Source organism: Sebastes umbrosus, chromosome 2 (genome assembly GCF_015220745.1).
Source record: "Sebastes umbrosus isolate fSebUmb1 chromosome 2, fSebUmb1.pri, whole genome shotgun sequence".
In the NCBI taxonomy this organism is placed as follows: Eukaryota; Metazoa; Chordata; class Actinopteri; order Perciformes; family Sebastidae; genus Sebastes; species Sebastes umbrosus.
The window spans coordinates 24418651-24435736 of record NC_051270.1 but is presented as its reverse complement, the minus strand read 5'-3'; the positions used below and the strand labels follow the sequence as shown (position 1 = coordinate 24435736).

Below are 17086 nucleotides of genomic sequence, written 5' to 3'. Positions count from 1 at the left end.
AGATGTTTTGGCTTCACTTTTGAGTTGTTGTCATGTCGTCCATCTTTATATACGCCGTTTATGGTACGTAGCTGTAGCCCTGCTGTTCATCATTTTAAACATTATTGTGCGTCTCAGCCCTTAACATCTTGTTAAGCTCTGAATACAGCACAGTAATCGGCCGGCACATGTGTTGTGTTTACTGCCATTAAGAAGGAATAAATCTCTTTCATGTACGATGGGTCAACGTATGAAATAGACCTCAGAGTCTTGCCTATTACGTCACAGTTAGAGAGGGGCTGCAAGGGCCAAACTTTCGAATCCAAGCGGACACATACAAGCTAATTTTAAGCAAAAAAAGCAGTTCATATTTTTTCAGTTTAAAAAGCAGTTTTTATGCTGTATATAAATATAGTTATTGTTACATAATTATTATCAAAGTAAAGAATAAATTACACTGATATAGATTTTATGGTATATCATTCAATCAGATTCATACCAATTAAAGATAGCAAGAAAGAAAATCATTCTTTATTTATAGCACATATCTCATACAAATGGATGCAATACCATGTGTTTCACAAAACAAGAAAAATACACAGTTGCAATGAACTTAAATAAAAAAACAATATTAAAAAAATATTAAAACAACAAATACACTTTAAATCACTCTGTCAACCAAATGTAACATATCGACAACAGACTGACCCAGATGTCATTACCACAACTCACTGAAGACATATAGAGAGCCTATCGGTCACAGGTTATTTCAACACTATAAACAAACTGCAAAGGAGACAGAGACTACCTGTCATCACGTCTGCTGAGCTTTGTGGTGCCTTTGGCAAGAAAGAAAGAGAGCGGAGGAGATTGCGTGACTACGAAGGAGGGAATATTCCTCCCTCGTCTCCGCTCCTGTCCTGTATGAGGAGGTCCCGCTCTCTTTTCTCTCCCTGATCTCTTTCTCTGTCAACTCTTTCTCTCCCTGTCTTTGCCCTCAGGGCCCATGCTCTGGTTCACTGACACTGGTGCAGCCCCGGAGCGAGAAAGTCATCCACCAAAGTTCACTGAGACAAGCCTGCAGATTTGCTCCCAAAGGAAGGTTAAACAAACACACACATGAACTAAGGGTATATGTCAATCAATGACACCTTGACAACAGTCCATCCATTATGATGACCTAGGATGATAAAGAAGTCGTAGCGAGACCGGGTGAGTTTTTTTTTCTCAGCCTTGTTGCCATGGAAACCATTGTTTTGCCCTCTTCCTTCCTGCCTTGCATTCCTCCACACAATACGATGAAAACTAAATTGCCTTTCGACAAAGCAGATTGGAGTGGTGTATGGAAAAGAAGAGGGTGAAGAGTCGGCCGGCTGAAAGATGCACGAGAGCTGAAAAAAAACACGCCTACAAAGGCCAAGTGGAGCTGGAACCGCTGGAGTCTGTTCACTCACTGGTCATTTTGCTTTCACAGGGCTGCATGTTACCTGATATCAGGTAGACAGATTTTATCTCTGACTCTCAGCAGCACCGAGCCAGACAGCGGAGTGTTTAAAGAGCAAAGAAATAACAAACACCCACTAAGATTAGATGTACGCCACTCAACAAAAGCCCCAGAGCACAGATGTGCTGTTGCCACCCTGATAATCCCAAAAGCAAAAATCCACACAGGATGTCACATGATCGTAGCCTCAATACATGTTGTCTCACCTCACCTTTTTAATTGAGCTTCACCGCACCTTTTATAACCGCCCTTGTTCAACTCATGAATGGTTGAGTGATTCGTAACCTCACGTAATGCTGCGCTTATCTTCTGCAGCTGAGAAGAAGGGCATGTTGTGCACCTATACTGATACTGTGTGTGTTCTGCAGCACAAACTCAAATACCCAGGTGCATATCATAAGCCCTTATGTCAACATTGTACAGAGTAAATACATCATTAGCAAGAGGAAAAACGGGGCATGTACTCACAGTTCTTCTAGATAGGGGAAGTTCTTGAATACAAATGCTGGAAGCTCCGTGATGTTGTTCATGCTCAGGTCACTGTGGAAACAAAAATATCAGTTAAAAACACAGTAAATACTTTTAAATCGCAGTTCGCAGTTTTTTTATATTTAAATTTTTTAAAAGTATAGTAAGTTTATCGTTTTCAAGCTGTTTCCAATCACCTTTATACACTTTCACTATGTTCTCAAAAAGATATTTTACTGATGCTTCCTTGATCTGATTTTGTTCTTAATTCTTTAACCATTTGTAAGCAACCATTTTGCAATTTAAATAAATTTCATTGCATTGCCTTTTGTAGCTGTGATGCCCTTTTTAACCCTGGTTTTGAAGTGTTGTATAAATTTAAGTTTCACTTACTTAAATTAGATTTTCGCTGATTTTAATAACAGATCATCTGTGTCAGAGGCCTTATTTTATCAACTTAACAATAGCATACAAGATATTAACATGCTGTCATTGTAAACCACATACAACCAATAGGGTACTTGTGTCACCCATCCCTTATGGCAGTTTTAAGTCTTTTAACTGTGCCTGCATGAGTGCAGCCTCAACCAAAAAAAAAGCCTTGAAAAAGCCCTTCTCTTTAGCCCCGGGGATCTTCATTTTTCCAACCAACTTTCAAGTAAAGATAGGCATGTAGCAGCATGAAAAATATGCACACAGGACTTGATTTGCTTCCCCACAAAGCTAATATGAGTATATGTGTTTAATCTTTATAATGATAATTAAAAAAGAAAGCACATACGTATATGTAACTGGGAATGTGTTAAAGTAAGGGACTGTCACAGTAAAAGAGAGGACAAAAGGCTGTTTTAGTCTACTGAGGAGATCTATACAGTGAGAGCAAACTCAGCTCTGGATCCCTATCTTGATTAGGAATTCACTAACATGCTCAAAGAAACCCCCCTTTGACGCCATACGTAAAGAGACGGCACATTATCAAGACTGAAAAAACATCCGGGATTCACAAATGAAGCAACCCCCTGCCCCCCTTTCACTCTCCAACAGGCCATCTTGAATTTCACTGCCAGATCTCTCCAGGACCTTGTGTGTGGGCCCCTGAATCCTACAAGGATCATATTGCCCTTCCTCTGCAGTCCCAACGACACACACACACATACACAGAAGCCTTAAAAGGCGGGCTCTGACAGAACCCTCATCATCCCTGCGACCTGCGTCCCATCTCCACTTACCTGGTTATCCAATTACCACACAGACTGTGCAGCTACAACCAAACTTCCATCAACATCCACCCACTCCTTGTCGTTCTTTCCTACCCAGACAACATCTCTGGTGGTGTTCTGCAACCACTGCTGCAGATCTGCCACCACTGGTGGTCAGATGGATACATCCCTAACCACATTTTAAACCGTTTGACTAAATCTTCCACAGGCTGTTGACTGGTCTGAACCACATGCACGGCTGGGGAGTACGGGAGGCCTGCATGACTCCTCCATCACACTTCCTCCCTCCCTCTGTGTCTGGCTGCTTTACTCATCAAGGTCCTGGCCTGTCCCTGCTAAGATAGATTGAAGGGGACACTAAAAATGCAGCTGTGATAAATGGTGACAAGCCTAAACGCTTCTACAAACAGGTATCAGTAAATGTCTATCCCATGTGCTGGTAGGCTTCATTTTAGCAGAGAGGAAGCACGGAAAGGATCTCAGAAAGGTAGCAGACATGCTGTAAGACAAGGAAAATACGGCTGCTAAGGTGAAGCATGAACATATTCTAAAAGTCACAACAAAGTACAATTTCTAGTTGTCAGTCCTCGTTAGTCAGTCCTGGCGGGCCTGGCTGTTATTCTGTTTTTTCGGAGGTTGTAGTAGTGGGAAGATACTGATATCATGTGAAACTAGAAAACCTAAGGAATCCACTGGTATCAACTATGTCAGTATGTGCAGTACAAATGTGTTATTTTCACCTATACTAAAATGGTGTATTTGAATATTTCTGCATACTGGGGTCCCTAAACAGTCTTGAATTACATAAATTGGGTATGACTAGAAAGCAGAGACTTGTGGATACAATGAGCCAGATTGTATTTATGTTTGATGATGTTAGTCCCCATAGTAGCTACTTCATATAGTGAGACCATTTCTTGAAACTTGACCTCACTGTATAAATTGACCTGCTGTGACCTCTAGGATAATCACAGCCTCATGAAACTTTACAACCACAAACTAGAGACCTAGAGCATTCAGAACATGGATGGCTATCCTAGGTAAAATAACAATAAGGGGGTTTCTGAGCAGTTTCCAGAACCGAAGTGCTCGCCATCCAAATGCCGAAAAATGAAATTCTTGCAGAGATCTCCAAAAGTCAAATGTTTTGGATACTAAATCACAGCATGATAACAGATTATTGATAATTTTTATCAATTCTCGAGTGGTAAAAATGGTTAAATTTAGCACCAAATCTGTGTAACAAATGCTAATCAACCACAAAATTGCTGCAACAACTTATGAGACGTAATAGAGTATGGGAATGGCCCTCACAAACTCATATCCTCATGTTCTAAGCCCTGATACACTTTCATAATTTATTATAATTTATGAATTAATTCTTTATTTCTTATTAATGACTAGAACAACTTGACACAGTGCTGAGCTGCATCTCAAATTAATCTTCAGGTTCCCAGCTTTCAGAGGATGTACACCGCTTCTATGTGACGTATACTGTTGACCTTGTATCTACCCCTGAACATCCCCTGTCCCCCACCCCTATCCCTCTAAAAAAGAGAGTTTGGAATGACAAGGGTTAACAGAAATACTACATATCAAACTATTTTAAGCACTAGCAAACACACAAGTGTTAAAACACTGTGTATATTGTGAGTAATTGAAATGTTGCTTTTAAATTCACAATGAAAACCAAGGAGACACATCTATCAATCATATTCCCTGGGGCCAATGACGCTGAATGATTATTAAAAAGCATGTATACTGACATTATGCGTTTTAATTAGACTACCAATTTATAATGAAAGTGCTCAGAATGAATTAGATGAACAGTACATACACTGGGTCTCATATATCTGTCGTTAAGACCAACTAAGCATATTAATGCTTTTGAGCATTGGTCTACACATGTATCGCATCTGAACTGTTGCGTTTCCGACCTGCCGTAATGCATGTACAGTATGTTAATCTCGGTTACATCTCTGGCACTTCCTACAAACCCAAAATTAACAGATCTGCAGACAATAAACTAAAAATATTTCCTGAAACATTCACAAGATGCACATGCAACCTGATAGACCTGACCTGTGGCCAGTTTAGTGGACAAAATTTTAATATAGAACATTACCTTCCACAGGCCTATATCAACTGTCCACAGCATTTAAACGCATAAATGAAGCACAGATCTGCAGCTAGTTGCACCTGCTGTTTGTAAATTCTGGTCTGGTTATAGTTTGTTTACCAAGTACAGAATTACAAGGCACTAAATAACCACACAAGCTCTTACAAAGAACCAGGTTGTCACTAATTATTTACATCTAATAATTACTGGGTGTAACTGTTGTGCGGCTTTAATCATCTGACAAAAAGTGCTCGTTGGAAAGCAAGAACACAATAGGCTCTTATTAAATCTTGTCACCTGACCAAACCAAACAAACAAGGAAAGGATGTAGATTGAGGTGTTAGCCAAGAAGCAAGAAACTGTAGTGACATAACGAGAGAGTTCACTGGCTCCTGCAGGAGGTTTCACCAGACGGACAACAATCAGTGCAGCACTTCACAAATCAAGCCTGCGTGGCAGGAAGGACAAAATAAATGCACTCCAAAAAAAAAAAAAAAAGGCACATGCATTGAACAAAGATCCCATGGTCTGATTAAACTAAAATCCTTTGCAGCCATATGGCAAAGTATAATGCCGAGTGGAAACCAGACACATCTATTGTATCCATCCATCTAACACTATCCCACACCATATTGTAAAGATGTTCAAGAAAACGTATGCAATCAATCATTTTTCATTTTAGATTTGTATTGAAGATTATTTTCTACCGACCCGAGTAAAATAGCCTACTACATTTATCTAACTAAAATGTCTGTCTGTCCGTCCGTAAGTCAATTTTCTTGACAACCGCTTATCCTATCGACTTCAAACTTGGCGACTATATTGCTGATGCAAATATGATTTGTTTAATTGTAATTTTAGAATAAACTGCTGATTTAGATTACCAACTCCTGTGAAAGGGAAAGTGAAACATACAATGCATGCCTTTTCTCAGTCTGTGGAAGTGACTGACCTGCATCTTCTTATAGTGCTCAGAATTGTATAAAACTTTCCAATAGTTAGATACTACATAGCACTAGAAAACATATTAAATTTACATGAAGACGACAATGTTGTGAAGCTGTTATAAAGACATGGCATGCCATACAGTAACCACACACTTTTAAGCAAGAACCACGCCGTCGCCGTCTAACGCACAATATTTCATACAAGATGGAGCAACTTTAGTACATGACATCAGTATTACAATCATATTGATAATACTGTAAACTACTGTTTACATTATAATTAATTATGATGACTCATAACAAACCTTATTTAATGTGAAATGCATGCGTTATGAGTTTTATAATATAACACATGCAATAACACTTCCATTAGTCAGTTAAACACATGGCTAGATCCGTTTCCCTAAACTTAACGGGTAATGTAGAGCAGGAGACCTGTTGCTGTGGTTATCTGCAGAACACTGATGGAGGTTAAACTATTTACCAGAACAATGTTTTCACGTGTCCTGTTATATGATCTTAATGGACCCCAGAAACCCCCTCCTCTTGTTGAGATATTCAATGGCACTTATAGACAATCTGTCCCATGTTCTCATTCACATTTCTGTCACAGTTTGTTAGTAATGGATATAAGGACAGTAAGGTCACTCAGGCGGTCTGTTGATCGCTCAGTCAGTCAGATGGTTCAAGTGATTTGATCTGGTGAGATGTGAAGAGCAGCTCTGCAAACACTCTTTTTTAAACTCTGCCTTTCATGATGCTATGCCCCTGTGAGGGCCACTTTCATCAATTTAAAAAAAGGAATGTGTAGGTTTTGGAACAAATAGATGTAGTTTTAAAAGTTTTTAGAGCTGTAACGATTAGTCGATTAATTAGTCAATACAAAGATAATTAATCAGGTACTATTGTGATACTCTATTAATCATTTGAGTGATTTTTGAGGGGGATAAAAAGTCAAAAATCCTTGTTTGCAGCTTCTCCAATGTGAGAATTACCTTCTGTTTTTATAAAATTGTAAACTGTTGGTCAGACAAAACATTTGAAGACGCCACTTTACACTCTGGAAAACTGGGATATATGTTTTTCACTATTTCCTGATGCTTTAAAGATGAAACAATTAATCAAGAAATTAACCGAAAGATTAATCAATAATGAAAATAATGATTTGCAGCCCAAAAGTTTTTTAATCCATGTCTTACAGTCAGAAATTAAGATTTAGAGATGTGCAAACACAGAGTAGGTCGACATTCAGGTAAAGAAATGTTCAATTCCTGAAGCATTTAAAATTAACATGGAAAGGTTTTTTTATCATCTGTCTACATTGCACACATTACAGCTGTGTTTCTGAGTTGTTTGAACCAATATGCACTGGCCTGTATAACAGCTTTCGCTTCACATGTATACCCGCAACCTGAAATGTCTTTATAACATCAAGTCAATATTTTTCAATTAGGAATATAAGAGCATCAATGTGTACTGGGCTGTGAGCTCTGTCAGATGCCTCAGAGTGCAGCAATACCACAGGTGAATGGATCCAGTGTACACTGACAGCTGCTTCCACTGCACAGCCAAAGGTGACTAAGTGTTAGTTGTAAAAAATTCTGTTGGAGTGGTCAAATATTTGAATATTGTATTTGTATTGTACTAATAAGGGAACAGCTTCAGATAACATTTTCAATAATATGGTTATAATCTTTGACAAGACTGAAATTGGGCCTCTAATTATTTCCCTGTTTTCTGAAATGTACCAAAAAGGCTTCTAAACACACACAGTAGGATTCCTCACTGAATTATATCAATCATTTAGTGCTGAAAGTAACCTTAATGGACATTAAGGAAGGCAGCTGCAACTACACTGAAGAGCCAAATACAGAATCTAATTTAAGTTACATTTCTATACAAACTTTTTAATAGTACTAGCAATGATTTAGTGTTTTTACGATTTATGTTTTTTATTTTAACTTTATTTCTTTCTTTAACAAGTGAAACCTAATTTCCAGACAAGATAGAGCTTTCCCCTGTCGCCCCCGATTGAACAATTCTAACATTTTTGGAAAGTAAACTGAATTGCAAAGATCAAGAATTCACCAAACTCCCTTTTATTTGAAGCAAAGTTTATGAGAAACTGTGTGCCTTGAAAATCTGGCATAACACACCCTTTTTTTGTAATCAGGCAAGGATTGACAACTAGACTTGTTTCGACTACCCACAAGACATGAGTGACTGCATCACCCCACACAAATAATGCATCACATTAGGCGCCAATGGTGCAAGGCATCATTATTTTCTTCAAAACATACAATCATGGATGTTGTGCGAAACCTACAATTAAACTAATGCTGCAGCACACTCCCAGACCTGTCAGTGTAACACTGAAAATACAGGAACAATGCTATGACAAGCATTACTCTGCATAGCTTTACCAAAGTCTAATCGGCATTATCAAATATAGTGTGTGAAGCATATACAGTTAATATAACACATGGTAAATATGTAGACATTTAAAAGCTAACCTACCTTTATTAGACCACATTAATAACAGAAAAAATGGGAAATTGAGTTCAATGTTATTTTATGGATTTATGGTGGGATGCAAAATTAGCAGCTCTCCCTTCTCCTCCAGTCTAGATTACACTAAAGTTCTTCCTAGTGCAGCTGAATAAATTCAGAAGAGAATTAAGAATTATGGTCACAAGTCCTCAATATGCTCTCCACATGATAAACATTGAATATAAAGAATATTTGCCATGTTTCAAACAAACCTCCAAGCATCTGGCCATCATTTTCAAAACTCTACATCCTCTCCCATTTGTCTGTCAATTCAATTCAATATGCTTCTTTAGCATGAATACCAGGGATATAACAGGGACAATATTGCCAAAGAGTCAAGTAATAATGAGATTATAAAGATGTCTTTGGAGTCCCACAAGACATCACAGTCTGTACTTTGAAGCAATCACTCATTCTTAAAAGTAAACTACCATGTTCAAAGATTTTGCTTGCTAATATTACAACATTAAACATAGTTGAAAACCTAAAACCTTATATTTATACCCAACTCAGCTTGGGGTAATATTTGTATTTTTGAATACTGGCACAAGATTCAGAAAACCAGCAACCATTAGCAGTTAGAAACTGTGGATGGGAATAGGTGTATAAGTGGAGGACAGGGTTGGGGACTCAGAGAGGGGGAAGAGAGCGTTAATAATATTCTCCCATCCACAAGTCATCCTGTTTGGGAGCGGGAACCACTGACTGGCTCCTTTCACCTCTGCTGACCAAGAACAAAAGTATCATTCAGTTAAAAATGGATTGAGGGCACCAATGGTGAAGCCGGCAAGCTCCACCAGCAGAGTGCAAGACCCCTGACGCCACCCCTCCTTCTTCCCTAAGTCTCAACCTAGTTCCCGCTATGAAAGGACCTAACACACCGGAGGTGTAAGCTGTAATAACCCCCTCTTGCTCCCTTAAAATGCACACAAGTTAATGCAGACGCTGTACCAAAAACCTGTGCAGAGGCACAGTGGCAGGTACATACCTTGAAAAGGAGTGTTTGCTTTGTAACTGGCTGAGGGGCCTCCTCTTTACTCTCATCTGCTTTTCTGTGACAGGGCTGTTTCCATTACAGATGCCAAAACTCAAGCCCCTGTGGGCTGTAGGTAAGAGTCCACTCCAACATCGTCATATGATTTATTGTAAAACGTGTGGTCTTCCACTGCCATAACTTTTTTTCTAAAACAAAGGTGTAAATCAAGAGTAGAGAGGCAACAATAGAATAGAAATCGTCCTTGTATTGAGGACTTCTTGACCTTTAGGCATTGCTACACTTACAAAACACTACCTTAAATCTGTCTGTTTCTGCCATCTTATGTTATATATGTGTGTCTTTAAATTTACACCTTACTTCCTGTTGTTGGCACCGACTGGACTAGATTTTTTTCTTAATGTCTCGACGCCATCAAACAGCTTCTAAAGACATGACAACTGCAAACAAACTTGTACATGTTCAGTTCAAATGTTGCAGTGACAAAACACCCATATGAGATTTTTTTTTCCCTTTCCACATCAGCAGACCATTGTGGGTGCATTAGCCCCGAGAGAAGGAGCCCTTGCAGCTGCAATATGTCTCACTAATCCATCATGATCCCTAACCCCAGTGCTCCACATACAAAAGACGAAGGGAGTGGGAGAGGACAACTTAAGTTCAAGAGACCAGGAGAACAAATGAGAGCAGGACAGAGAGAGGGACAAACAACCTTTCACATACTTTTAAGAGGTTGAAGCGAATATATGAGGCAGTTTAAAACCTTTAGAAAAGCATTTCATGGGCAGGGCAGAGACAAGAAGATAGCACAATCTTGAAAACATATTGTTTTCCATTTCGGCAAAAAAATAGGCCAGCTGAGTGGCAGGTCTATGATATCATTTTGTGAAAACATTGTTTCATGGTGTGATCAAAATGTCAGACTGCCCATGATAAGGAAGAAGTATGCTGAGAGTTTCAGCTGTAAGCAGTAGGCCTTAGTGTGACATAGCTATCTTTGAGTCTGGCATACAATATGAATCCACTTCCTCTGTTTACTTTAACCAACACTTTCCTAACAATGGTGATTTCAAGTGGCACAATATATTGGTTGGATTTGGCCACCATTCTTTAAAAGCTGCCAAAACAGCCTGGAGGTTTCCCAAAACAAGAACACACCTTAACACTTTTAGGCAAGGCAATGGTGAAATATAATTTATTTTCTGAACCAAATAATTTCATTTCAATAGACGAGTGCCTATGTAAACTTAAAGTCATAACTTCTTCTATTTGTTGAGGGAGCACAGTAATTATAAAAAGCCACAATAAAGTGTTGTTTTGAATGCCGGGGTGGTTACTTTAGTTCATGATTAACCCAGAGGTTGTGAAACAAACTGAGGAGTTTCTTCATGGGGCAATCATCAACTGTATTTGCACCACCCCATAATGATCTGACCTACCTGGTGCACATTGGCTCCACTAAAAAATGTGTGCCCTTACATGAGGCAGTAGTTAAACTCTTACTCAGACTTGTGGTGAGAATGTGATAATGGCACTCCTAATTATTTTGTACTAAACATACTGCTGGCTACAATCCACCCAGCATTACTCAACCAAATCTGGCCCTATTCGTGACCTAAGCACTACCTACATTAATTGGTTGTTCTGTCACATAGCATTTCCTAACCAAAGCTTAGAGGGGGAAATCAAAGTTTTATGTTTTTGCTGGGTCTGTCAATCGATTAAAATATTTAATTGCAATTAATCGCATGATTGTCCATGATTAATCATGATTAATCGCACATTTTCTATCTGTTCAAACTGTAACATTGTAAAAATGTATTTATATATTTATCATTGGAAATCAATTAACAACACAAAACAATGACAAATATTGTCCAGAAACCCTCACAGGTACTACATTTCGCTTAAAAAAATATGCTCAAATCATAACATGGCAAACTCAAGCCCAACTGGCAACAACAGCTGTCAGTGTGTCAGTGTGCAGACTTGACTATGACTTGCCCCAAACTGCATGTTATTATCATAAAGTGGGCATGTCTGTAAAGGGGAGACTTATGGGTACCCATAGAACCTATTTTCATTCACATATCTTGAGGTCAGAGGTCAAGGGACCCCTTTGAAAATGGCCATGACAGTTTTTCCTTGCCAAAATTTAGCACAAGTTTGGAGCGTTATTTAACCTCCTTCGCGACAGACTAGTATGACATGGTTGGTACCAACGAATTCTTTAGGTTTTTTAGTTTCATATGATACCAGTATCTTTACTCTAGAAATTAATGGCGTTAAAGGGATTTTGCGTTGATGCGTTATTATCACGTTAACTTCGACGGCCCTAGGTTTTACCTGTAGTCTAGCAGCAGGTTGCGTCTTCAAGAGGTATCCCAGAAACATCTTTCGTTTTTCCGTAAAAATAGTTTTTCGTCAAGGGCCAAACTAATGTTTAAATCTAATATTTCCACAGACTGCACCAGCCAGCTTGCGCTGGTTTGGCCCCAGACAAAAACTTTATCATTCCTGACAAAAAGTATAATCTTTAAGATCACAAAAATATCTCTGAAGATGTAACCTGCTGCTGGACAACAGGTACAGAAAAATAAAGCTTTGAAGGAACGTATGGAGTGCTGGAGTCACAATCTGAGCTAACTCGAATCATGTCGATCATAAAGTGGGAATAAAAACCTCATCCACATGTCTAGAGCTGAAACGAGTTGTCGATTAACAGAAAATTAATCTGCAACAATTCTAATAACTGATTAATAATTTAGTCTTTAATTAGGGATACACCGATACAGAATCGGATATCTGGCCGATATTGACTTAAATAGCTGGATCGGATATCTGTGACAATGGGGCCGATCTATTAAATTCAGTGCTGTTTATATATTATATACATTATATACTGGAATTTTAATTCCTTTTTAAGTTTTGACAAATTTGTGAAAGTCTGATTGGTGCATCCCTATCTTTAATCAAGCAGTAATGTTCAACATACGCAGGTTCCAGACACTCAAATGTTTTATGTAATTGTGAACTGAATTTTTCTTTATTTTGGTTGGAGAAAACAAGCACTTTGGCTCTGGAAACTTTTGGTTGACATTTTCTTTTTACTATTTTTGACACTTAATGGACTAATAGCAGCAACTAGCAATTATTCTCATTATCGATTAACCTGACGATTATTGTCTCACTTGATTGTTCAATCTAAAAATCATCAAAAAGTAGTGAGACATGTCTATTATGATTTCCAAGAGTCCAAATTGATCCAAGCAATAAAACCAAAAAAAAAACAAATATTCAGTTTACTATCACATACAGTATGACACAGAAAAGAATCAAATGTGCATGTTTGAGAAGCTTGAACCAGAAACTGTTTGCTTGAAAAATTACTTGAAATGATTAATTGATTATTAGAATAGTTGCAGACAGGGAATGAAATAAGCACCTGCCACTGGCCAAATACAGGGTAAATGTTGGCTGTGGCAGGTAAAAAATTGCAGGCCAACTGCCACGATGGCAGATAGGTTTTCCTTATATTAAGAAATATTATTTTTAAAAAGCAATTCCTAAATTAAGAATAGTCAGGGATTAAGGTTACATGATCCATATTTCCACTGTCTGTTACCACTGACTCAGTGTTTACTAGGGGTGGACGAAAATATAGAATATTGCAATATTATGTTTAGTGATACTGTATTAATTCTCAAAAACTCTGTATTGAATTCTAATTAATAGTTTACATGCAAAGATTAACTCAGTCAATACTTTATTTTATTTGCAAAGATATGCGCCGTCTGTGATAAATGCAAATGCAGATTCTACAATTCTGATTGCATAAAAAAGTCAACTTTTTTTTGCTCAGATTTTATGCATATGGCGGTGTATTTTTTATACTATGACAGTTTTCCTAAAATTAGTTTTTTTAAAAATCGCGATATATATTGTCTTGCTTACAGTACCGCAATATATTCAATCGTAACCCTTGTATCATGATACATATGTTATCGCCAGATTCTTGCCAACACACAGCCCTAGTGTTTACAATTTTAAAGCGTTCTACATAGACTTCAGAAGAGGCAGACAAAACAATTGTGTGGCTAGTAGAAATGTTCAATGACCTGCCACAGTGGCACTTGAGGAAAAAACTTAATTTTTGACCCTGGTTGCAGATATGTTTGATTGATTAATCTACTGATTGTTTCAACTTTAAAATTATTGATTTAATAACTGATATATTGTAGAATCATTAGTTGCAACCTTAAATTATATGTCCTATTAGGCTTCAACATGAGTATAAAACTGTGAGCTGATTTAATGTTGTTTCAGGGAAGGATTTAACTTTTTGGCTGCTATTGAAAGTTGGTGACAAGTTGGTTTAAATTGTCCTGTATACTTGTCAGTATACGCATACTTAGACTGTCCTGTATACTTGTCAGTATAAACCAAGCATACTTAGATGGTCCTGTATACTTGTCAGTATAAACCAAGTATACTTAGACTGTCCTGTATACTTGTCAATATAAGCCAAGTAGACTTCAGTGTAATTTTGATAAGTGGGCCTATATCTCGGATAAGTACATAAAAAGTAAACCGAAAGCATACTTATTTTAAGTTTAAAAGAGTATACTAATAGCACACTTTGGTAAGAGGTTCCACCACTGCTTTTGTTTTGAAACATGATGGATTAGTGAGACATATTGCAGCTGCAAGAGTTCCTTCTCTCGGCTCCTTTCTAGTCTTAATGACTAGAAAACCTTAAGACTCTTCTTAACGTCTTCATCAGGACATTTGTAGAAAGTTTACCCCAATGGTGGTGTTGAATGCCCATTATTCACTTGTTATGTAAACACAACAACATCCCATCCTCAGGCCCTCTAACAGTAAGGCACTTATGGCCATGTTTACAGGCTGTACTTCACTGTGTAGTACTCACAGGTGAAAGCCCGGAGCCCGGAAAAAAATGAATTTTAGACCCTGGTTGCAGATATGTTTGATATGTTTAACTTGTTTGGCTGCTATTGAAAGTTGGTGACAAGTTGGTTTAACTTAAAGGTCCCATATTATGCTCATTTTCAGGTTCATACTTGTAATTTGTGTTTCTACTAGAACATGTTTACATGCTGTAATGTTAAAAAAAACAACATTATTTTCCTCATACTGTCTGCCTGAAAATACCTGTATTCACGCTCTGTCTGAAACGCTCCGTTTTAGTGCATATCAACGGAATTGCAACGGAATTGCGTTGCTAGGCAATAGTTTGGGTCCATGTTTACTTCCTGTCGGCTGATGTTATTTGCATACACTGCACCAGGAAATAAACTGGGACACATTTAGAATGTTTACGTTTAAAACCGTGTAATAGTCTAATTATTGTATATTCGTGACATCACGAATGGACAGAAATCCTGACGGCTTGTTTCAAAAGCAGAGTTTCTGAATACGGGCTGTGTGTATTTCTCGGTATACTGAGCGTTTTGATAGTTTAACCGTATTTATAAAGCAGTTAAACCTGCTTTATAATATAAAAGACATGAAAATCTCTTTTTACAATATGGGACCTTTAACTCTTAATGACTGGAAAGACTCTTCTTAACATCTTCATCAGGACTTCTTTTTCCCTCTGGTGAGCCATGTGTAGAAAGTTCACCCCCATGGTGGTGTTGAATGGCCATTATTCACTTGTTATGTAAACACAACAACATCCCATCCTCAGGCCTCTACAGTGAGGCACTTATAGCCATGTTTACAGGTTGTATTTGACCGTGTAGTACTCACAGGTAGTAGGTGAAAGCCCGGAGCCCGGTGGGGACGGTGGTCAGAGCCCTCCCGGAGCAGTCTGCACCTCCATCTTCATCACAGCTGCATGAGGACGAACACACGGCCGTCTGCTGCTGCTGCTGCTGCTGCTGCCCTTGACCGGCGGCACCGGGACGAAGGAAACACCACAACAAACACATCCAAAACAAATCCACACGCATCTTCTCCTCCTCGTCGGGTTTCAGGTGGAAGGAAGCGATAAAAAATAAGGTTTTAGTGGTTTAATGAAGATTAACGTCGACTTCTTCTCTCATGTGGTTGGACGGTTGGTAGGCATGAAGAGATGAAGAACTAACCGTCAACTAACCGTCGCCTAACCGTCGCTTTTTCAACCGATAAAACGTAACCGTTAACGACGGTTGAAGCTAGCGTCAACAGCCAGACGTTACCCTCGAAGAAGACGAGTGTTGTACCTCTCCGTGAAACATTTCTCAACCTCTAACTCCTCTCCGTGTGTCGTATTAGTCCATGAAAATAAAGTAGCAGGGCTGGCGACAGGAGCGGTAGCCTACCTTGCGTTTTTTTTTTGCGTTTTCGTTGTCCCATTAAATAAAATAAGCAAGAAACACCGCCTGCTAAATGCGTCGCTAAGTAACTAGGCTGATCCGTTCAGTTAGACACACCGGACTATCAGGGTTTAGTTTCCGTACAGGACAAGGAGAGAGAGAGAGAGAGCACACCGACAGTGTGTTCAGCCATTCCTCACGTTCCCCTCCTCTCTGCTCCTCCTGACATCAACAGCATGCTGGTAGCTCTGCAGGCAGGCACCCTACCGGACAACCTGCAGCAGCACTGGGCCTGTAGAGCTGCAACCATACACCAGACCTGCTGCCTGCACCACAACGACACAGTCTGTCCACCGCTGCACACACACACACACAGACACACAACATAATAACATAAAGTATGGAGGTCTAGTGTGGCTAATGCATCAACGCATTTCTTTGTTAACCAACTTATTTAACATGTTTCAAAACAAAAGCAGTGGTGGAACCCCTTACCAAAAATAAGTTTATCTAAGTGTGCTATTAGTATACTCTTTTGAACTTAAAATAAGTATACTTTCAGTTTATTTTGTATGTACTTATCCAAGAAATAGGCCTACTTATCAAAATTACACTTAAGTCTACTTGGCTTATACTGACAAGTATACAGAACAGTGTAAGTATACCTATACTGACAAGTATACAGGACAGTCTAAGTATGCTTGGCTTATACTGACAAGTAGCCTATACGTGATGGTCTAAGTATACTTGGCTTATACTGACAAGTATACAGGACAGTCTAAGTATGCTTGGCTTATACTGACAAGTAGCATATACATGATGGTCTAAGTATACTTGGCTTATACTGACAAGTATACAGGACAGTCTAAGTATACTTATACTGACAAGTATATACTGGACAGTCTAAGTATATTTATAATGACAAGTATACAGGACAGTCTAAGTGTACTTGGCTTATACTGACAAGTAGCCTATACATGAT

General features: G+C 38.6%; 1 protein-coding gene across 2 annotated transcripts in view; it reads right to left on the bottom strand.

Moving 5' to 3' along the window:
- The window catches only part of lgr4 (leucine-rich repeat containing G protein-coupled receptor 4), a 36432-nt gene extending 19931 nt beyond the window's left edge, over positions 1–16501 (bottom strand). Inside the window, exons 1-2 of one of the 2 annotated variants that reach the window (XM_037749837.1) lie at positions 15557–16501; positions 1952–2023 (exon numbers count right to left, since the gene is read on the bottom strand). In XM_037749837.1, coding sequence (XP_037605765.1) covers positions 1952–2023; positions 15557–15759 — 275 coding nt within the window. In that variant the 5' untranslated portion in view covers positions 15760–16501. The remainder of the gene's footprint in view (positions 1–1951; positions 2024–15556) is intronic. The other variant, XM_037749836.1, reaches the window with a different exon arrangement.
- Positions 16502–17086: the final 585 nt, after the last annotated feature.